Genomic DNA, 8122 nt, shown 5'->3' with positions numbered 1-8122 from the left:
CCACCCTCATACATATTCTTAAAAAGTACCCTACAAGTACTCACTGTCCCTCATTTAAAGATCCAAGTGTCCTTGAATATGCTAATTATATTCATTTTAAAGTTTAACTACTTGACAGGGCCGCCCATAAGCTTTCTGGGGCCCAGCAGCTAGGGGGGCCACAGATGCAAGCAATAATTATGTTCAACCTACCGACCACATGGTTTTGTTTTCACCAAAATACTCACCGTTACTTATTAAAACAACAGAAATAAACACTTTTATTTATTGCTTTACCAAAAATGCAGCTTGTTTCATAACTACGAGTCAAGTTGCTCCATGTAGCTCGTACAGAGATTGTGACCGAGGGTTCGAGTCCGACCTGTGGCATCCCCCCTCTCTCTCACCTGTCCCTCTGCAGCAGTTCAATCAAATTAAGTCAAATATATAACTTTGAAAAAATGATGTGTCATTTTTTTTGTACAAAAAATCCAAAGTGCACTGGGGGCGGCTGTCCATATGATCTGTAAAAGATTTACCAAACATTAGCCTGTTAGCTAATGTTCAAGTTAATTTTTGCTTCCTGAAGCAGATTTGGGGAGGACCCAATCATCGGATCTTGCTACCTGAGTAAAGTCCTTGAAGTGATCACAGAGAAACGCCACTGTGAAGCTCAAAAATCCAAGCGACAAGAAGCAAAACACATTTTCGAGTAGCATTGGGACTTTAAATATCAGTAACTTTTAATTATAGGCTACAATTACATTTATACAGAGACAAACACAGATTAACAGTATTAACTGTACATTATAGTACAGTGTTAACTATTGGACATTATTTTCAGTATGTACATCACAAATGTTGGAAAAGCTGAAAGACTTGTAACCTTTTCACAGGACTTGATACGCAACTGTGTAATTTTCAGTGATCCAGCTGAAATGAGTCATCACAGAGAGGTCAGAGGTCACAGACAGTCGTTTCCTTATAAGCACCTCTGTTAAAAGGAAATCGTCTTCATCCGCACTGTTGCATGAAGTAGCTGCCATGTCACAGAACTGTAGAGTTAATCTATTCTTAATGAAAATAAATATATTTTTAATGCAGCTCCGTATCAAAACATCTGCAATCAGTTGGGAAACCTTTCGGTGCTTAAGCCTTCAGTCTCACACAGAAATTGACATGAAAAAGGTGTTGTGTAGTTTGGAGTTAGCTGTACAAATATTTCAAGAGCAGCAAGGAGGAAATGATGTCATTGGTTGAGTTAAAGGTCCCATATTGTTAGAAAGTGAGATTTAATGTAAATTTGTTTTAATTACAAAGCAGGTCCAGGTGCTGAAAGTGTCAAATCACACAGCCAGCATTCAGAAAATGTGCCTTTAAAGGAGCCGTCAGGACTTTTGTAAGGTTGTGATGTCACAGCTATGCAGTCAGCCACGCCCCCTGCGAGGCACATTGGGCGGGACCTGCTCAGGCCTGTGAGAGCTGAGCAATCAAAGAGCGTTCAGACAGGGTGAATAGAGGTGCGACAGCAATGGTCAGTATGAGAACAATAATGTGTTTTTTGGACATTAAAGCATGTAAACTTTTGAGCAGACTCCCAAAATAAAAGCACGAATCTGAAAATGATAATATGGGACCTTTAATAACCTCGAATCGCTTGAGCCGAAGAACCTATAATTTACCTAACTGGTTCTTCCTGTTCGGCATGACGTTCAGCTGTGACTCCACACGCACCAACGCTCAACTCAACCAATTAAACAAGACTTCTGCGTCTGTGAAATGTTTTGCAAACTCCACCCTGCAGGTATTTCATCACCAGTCTGTATCCTGCAGCCTTTTTATTCAGTCACACTCCTCCACCTCTGCCATTTCCCGCTCCGTCGCCTTGTTGTCCTCTACTTCCTCTTTGTGCGTAACGTTTGTTCTGTCAGGAACCGTCCCGAGCATCTTGGCGCTGTGCTCCTGCGCCTTCGCTCGCAGCGCGGCGATACTGTTCTCCCTCAGTTCCTCTTTAGTAATCGGCGAGTTAGAGTCTTTCATGTGTTTCTCCTTCTCTTCCTCCATCACTTTGTCCTCTTGTTTCTCCTTCATTAGTGGTATTTGTGGTATTATTGGTGGTGGTGGTGGTGGTGGTGTCAGGCTGCAGGGCTTTCCAGGAGAGGTATCAATGGACTTCTTGTGCATACCTGAAGGGAGAGGAGGTTAAATTAGGTTAGAGTTTGCAGAGGAGAGGATGTTATGCATTTAGATGATGAAACACACATTTTTTCCTAACATGGATGACAATTTGTGTGTACTGAGGTGTTTAACATTCAAATAAGGGGATAGAAAGATAGATCGGACCTCTTATTCAATTAGAGGCACCTCATTGATTTAAACTAATCAATTGACATGAGAGCAACAGAGGACGTTTGGTCTAATCTGTCCTGATTAAGTGGGATTATCACTGCATCGACTGCTGCCTTTTATTGACACTTTTATTGGCTCCTAACACGAGCCAGGATTAGCTCCCACTTCCTGTTGTAGGAATACATCGTAATCCCTCGTTTTCAAACATAATGTGACAAAGTAATTGAGGAAAAATTGTATAAATGAGAGCAGTGCAGTAACTGACTTGTTGCCTCTGTATGTTTCTGCAAATGCCTGCAAAATACGTTAAATTTGTACTTTTCATACATATCATAACATTTCTACAATACTTGTAATATTACATTCAGATTACGTGTCTTATCAGGAGGAGGAGGAAATGGTTGTGTGGTGATACCAAGCAGGACGGCTGCCAAGCAAGAGACAACAGTTTGCTTCCCATTTTAACCGACAGATCTTGGTAATTTTAGTTTCCATCGCGACATATTATAGCCGTCTTTTTGGCAACAAAACCGGATATTTTTAACAAGATCTCACAACATTTTTTAGCCATTTTTGGCGACGAAACCTGGTATTTTAGGCCAAAACATGATCTTTTTCTAACCCTAACCAAGTGGCTTTTGTGCCTAAACCTAACCAGAGTGAGGTCGAAACATAAAACTGTTTGAAAAGTTGAAACGCAAAGAATATTTCAACACATTCTTGGTTTGAGGTAACGTACTCTATGTGCCAGACACTGCTGTCTCTTAAAACCTTCTTTCATAGGAAGGTATTCATGAGTTCTTGACTAGGCTATTGGATTTGATAATTTTACTCTTTTTTTAATCCCACAATATTTTATGTCCCGTTTTTACTTCTTTTTAACTCTTCATTTGTGTTATTTTTAGCTGCTGTTTGTTATTTTCCCTTTTCCTCTTCTGAGAGCCACTTTGCTTGGAAAAGTGCCATATAAATAAAGTTATTATTATTAATATTAAACTATGAAGCATCAGTGACAGGCTACCATAAATTACACAATGGTCCCTTTTCACAGGAAACATTTTTAATGTGTCATAGTAGGAAAAGGTGTAAACCAATAACATGAACAATGGCTCGGTTTGATTATTTACACCTGAGCTGTTTCTGACTTCTGTAAACTTGACACATGACCAACATCCTTCTGCGACAGCTCACCTAGTAACCACGGAGCGTAAGACTCTGTGACGCCCTCCTTGGCTGACTTGAGGATGGACTCTGGCAGCGGGATGGAGTGGCGGACCATGGCTCCGTACAGGCCGTACTCTGCCATCACGCTGCTGCGACCCCAACACTTCTCCCTCTTCCTCCACTTGGCCCTGCGGTTCTGGAACCACACCTGCAGAGATGAAGGTCAGGTATTGGTTCGATTAATGTTGAAATACATGTAACTTTCTATCAATTGTGTATAGGAACACTTTTTTGTGGGAAAAACACATCAGACACAAGTTATATTTATAAGCAGAGTATTTTTAAGGGTCTTAAATCACGTCTGGAGTGGATATTTACTATATTATAAGTATATATTTAGTCATTTTCTAATTGATGAGAGCTTCTTTGACTCTTCCTTGCTGTTTTGTATGGCGTAACAATCCACAGCCAGTCTTATTTTTGTGGACGGGGAGATAAATATCAGTGGAACAATGACATCTGCTGGAGGTTTACACAAAAGTAAGGTTGTGGTGAAGAAGACTGACTTTAAGAGGTCATTTCCACTGATGCACAAACCTGAAGGTCCATTATAGACTCAAAATGTAAGCGTGGTCTTCAAAATTCAACGTTCAATATTTCTTTTCCCCCCTCATTGCTTTATTTATACAACATGTTGTCATTTGTCCATTATATGTGTGTCTCTGTGTGTGTGTGTGTGCCCGTGCATTATCCTCCTTCTGGCTCCTCAAGTGCCTAAATTGATTTCCACCAAGCCAGACCTTGTAATAGCCTCAGCGAGCTTGTGAATATGGATGAGGACAACAGGGGAAAAATGAGCATCCTAAAATGGCCGAGGAGGCGGGATGAGATTGTAGAGAATGATGTGGAGTGAGTGTGTGTGTGTGTGTGTGTGTGGAGTGTGCAGACCTGGAATTAAAAACGATCAAAGCCGAGCCCGGAAAGCTATTCAGGTAGATCTGATGATAACCTCCATCTCATAAAAAGATAGGCCTCACATGAGCAATCATGCTTTTTGACAGCAGCAGTGTGTGTGTGTGTGTGTGTGTGTGTGTGTGTGTGTGTGTGTGTGTGTGTGTGTGAGGAGAGAGAGGTGACCCCAGGGGGCGAAGAGGCTGATTGAAAAATAAGTTAATTTCCAGGCCCGATCGATGGGAGACAGGCGGTCAAATATCACGGGAAATTAAAATGCTCATAGCAGCCAGGAGGAGGCCTCTGCTCAGCCGCTGACCTGCGCTAATTAATTTCTATGTAGTTATCATTTCATTTCAGGGCTGCAGCCCGTCTCTCGCAGGGAAAGGGGCGATAAGTTCTCCTCAATTAACTAATTACACTGAGAGGGTGAATTGGCCGTAAATGTGGAAGCTGAAGGCTTTGTGAGGATGATGAGGTGCTGTCTGTCTCTCTGTCTGTCTATCTATGAATACACACTTTTTATATTCTTAAAAGGGGTTCATCTATTTGTCCTCCTAAAGCAAGATGATTAAAGCATCCTCAGGATTTGAAATTTTAAAGGACAAGTACGTGACATTTCTAACACACCTGTATTCTGTCCTCGGGCAGCTCGGTCTTCATGGAGAGCATTTCTCGGGCGTACACGTCCGGGTAGTGAGCCTCGTTGAACGCTTTCTCCAGCTCCTCCAGCTGATAGGACGTGAAAATGGTTCTGCGGGCAAAACAAAAGAGAATGAATAAGCATTTATAATTTGGATTTCTTTGTGAACCCATTTCATTTTTTCATGTTTGCTCATTTTTGTGCTGATAGAAAGATGAAAACCAGTCAAAATGTTTGAGCCGTGAATTTGGTAAAATGATCTTGATGATTTTATTTTTATGAAACAACAGAAAAAGGGACTGACAGGATAACTGGGCCTTTTTCTTTGCTCAGCAAAGGCATGGAGAGAAAGAAATACATAAATAGGCCATGTGAGTTTTCTTCCCTCACACAAATTCGTTATTATTCTTAACGAAAAATACAAGAATGTCTGAATGTAAAGTGTGTGATGTGTTTTTAAAAGATCACAGAGGAAAGCACCATGATTTTAGGTGTATATGAAAAATCCATATATTATATATTCCAATATCAGACATACACGTTGTATTACTGGAATAAATAAATAGTGATTTTTGTTTAATGTGTTTTCACTGATGGCCCCAAACGAAAATAGCCTGTATAGATATTTCTTTATAAAGACCTACAGCACCAGAACTCAATCAGTTTGGATAAAAATGAAAAAACAATGATGTAAAAAAATGTTAGGCCACATCGTTCGATTATCTTAATCTTAATCCGTTTGTTGGGTTTTTTTCTTTTTTACCTGTGTCGCCTTTTCTTCCTTTTCTTGCTCTGACTCAGAGAGGATTTGGAGAATTTTTGATCGCCGGAGGAAAGACTCACATCGTCCGAATCTGTGAGGAAACACAACAGGGAACAGCTCAGAATACAAGAACAAATGATAATAATAATAATAATAATAATAATAATAATGATAATAATAATAATAATAATAATAATAATAGAAAGAAGGATGGTTTAATTAAATAAAGAAAAAATCCGCCTTCTTCATGTACAGTGATTATTTCTTCATATTGAGTCTTCGGATTTGAACCAAATGATTCTTTAATTCAAGTGTGAAAATATATATTTTTGTGAGGCCTCCACACATTTTTCAATCTTGTCCTCCATTTGAAAACAAAATCACTTTGATAAAGTGGCATTTAAAATAAAATAAAAAATCTAAATGAATTTAACTTCAGTCTGCATCATCGTCATCATCATCATCATCATCATTATTATTATTATTATTATAATTATTCGATCAGAGGCCGTTTTTTTTAGTTAATTTCTGTCATTTTACGCAGATAAAATTGTTCAAAATAAATAGTTCAAATAGGGTAAAATGTGTGTTAATGCCACACACATATAATCTGAAACATTCAACAACTATTCTCCTCTCTGCATCAGACCCACACAGTGTGTTTCCACAGTTCAGGAGCTGAAACACTGACCGGAGCTGGCGGAGTGCTGCGCGTCCTGCGTGTCCATGTGCGCCGCTCGGTGCAGCGGCTGCAGGTGCACATTCTGCGCCTCTGACAGCACCTCCAGAAACGCGGGCTGGCTGTAAAACGAGTGTATTCCCTCTGGTCCCAACAAACCCATCCCGACCCCGAGGCCCGCGTGGTGTCCGAGGGCCGACCTGGCTGCCAGGACGTGCGCCCTGTGCGGCAGAGCCTCCAGCGGCCGCCTCGGCACCGTCGGCGGCTCCTTGTTGAGGCCGAGCAGCTCCTGGATGCCGAACCCGGTGCGCCGGTGCACCGTGGGGGCCATCTTCCAGACTGGAGCCTGCTGCTGCTGGTGGTGCTGCGGGGGTCCCCCGTGGTTCACGCTGGTTTGTGAGGCTGATTTCTGTTTATTCTCGGTGTCTGAAAGCACAACTCCCTCCTTCCCTGTCATGGCGGTGTGGTTCCACTTTTTGTTGTCTGAAGTCCCTGGTGCAATGAGCTGTGTGATGCTCCTTCTTTATCTCCCTCCCCGCCTCTCCGCTGCGCTTTTTATCCGACAGGCAACAGGCGGCAGCCAATCAGAGAGCGGAGAGAGTCCACACTGAAGTTTGCACCAGCTCCTCGAAGCTTCATCACAGTGGATTACACAATTTCTGGCGATTAAATGAGACTAAAATAACTGGAATATCTGCATTTTTAACAAGAAACTGCGCATTGGTTGTTTTTTTTAAAAGACAAGAAAAATGGCAACATCACTTCAAATCATTTTCAGCTTCAAAATGATACAACAAACTCGCATTTAGGTCACAGAAACATTAGAAAAAGAAAAGAGCTTCGTGCTGTTTGTCTGTCTGAGTTGGTCACAAAGACAGAGATGAATTAAAAGTGTTTTTAAAGTTAAAACCAGCGACAGGAGGAATCTTCACTCTTACTTTCTCTGTGACTCGTCATGTTTCTGCTGACCATCAGCAGGCAGCTCTCTAACAGATCCAATCATCCGGATTAATCCTACAAATCGAGTTTGTTCTCATTAGTTGAAATTTTGAAGCGAGGAACCAAAAAAATACTTCAAATAAATTTTGTTATTTCAATTTCTACCTGATTAAAAGCTGCTGTTTGCTACATAAAATGAATTTAGGTTTAATTCAGCCTATTTTTTTTACATAATTACCAGGATGATATTATATAAAACAACGAATACAACTTTCTTTCTTCTTTTTAAAAAAAATAAATAAATAAGCCATCTCATTTTAGTAGCTTCATTATTATCACTAGTTTCTTGGAGGCTTTTTTAAAGAATAATTTCCAATAAATTCACCAATAACAAGAGAAATCTATTTAAAAATAAACCAAGGAGGAAGAAAAAAAAGAGGATTTTCAGAGGTCAAATTAAAAGAAACACTAATAAACCCTCATGAGCCACTTAATGAATCACTTCAGCTTGTTATTAGGAGGACAGCACGCTGATTGATCCGCTGCAGGCTCGCGCTCTAACGTCCCATATAACCCACACTGTCATTTGCATATTCTAATTAGGGTGTAAACGTTTTGTCTTTGGTGGCAGTCTGCTCATCTGTTGATTGGACGC

The 8122-nt window shown here is 40.6% G+C and overlaps 1 protein-coding gene across 1 annotated transcript; it reads right to left on the bottom strand.

Annotated features, from left to right (window-relative positions):
• Window positions 1-706: 706 nt before the first annotated feature.
• On the bottom strand, window positions 707-7024 carry LOC311271390 (visual system homeobox 2-like). Its single transcript, XM_084377034.1, has 5 exons — window positions 6541-7024; window positions 5850-5940; window positions 5074-5197; window positions 3520-3700; window positions 707-2165 (listed from the first exon to the last, which is right to left on the bottom strand). Exons 1-5 carry the CDS (start codon window positions 6983-6985, stop codon window positions 1822-1824), a joined length of 1185 nt encoding a protein of 394 aa, XP_084233160.1. The 5' UTR covers window positions 6986-7024; the 3' UTR covers window positions 707-1821.
• Window positions 7025-8122: the final 1098 nt, after the last annotated feature.

The sequence above is a fragment of the Pagrus pagrus genome (genome assembly GCF_965226575.1).
Source record: "Pagrus pagrus genome assembly, chromosome: 16".
Taxonomy (NCBI): domain Eukaryota; kingdom Metazoa; phylum Chordata; class Actinopteri; order Spariformes; family Sparidae; genus Pagrus; species Pagrus pagrus.
Note: the sequence above shows the minus strand (reverse complement) of the source record. Positions and strands in the feature narration are given on the sequence as shown.

Bases quoted from the DNA above. Each gene is read 5' to 3' on its own strand.
- LOC311271390 (XM_084377034.1), bottom strand. From the start codon at position 6,985: ATGACAGGGAAGGAGGGAGTTGTGCTTTCAGACACCGAGAATAAACAG. The intron at 5,941-6,540 runs GTCAGTGTTTCA...GTTTCCTCACAG, and splicing joins GCAGCACTCCGCCAGCTCCG to ATTCGGACGATGTGAGTCTT. The intron at 3,701-5,073 runs GTGTGTTAGAAA...TCATCTCTGCAG, and splicing joins TGCCCGAGGACAGAATACAG to GTGTGGTTCCAGAACCGCAG.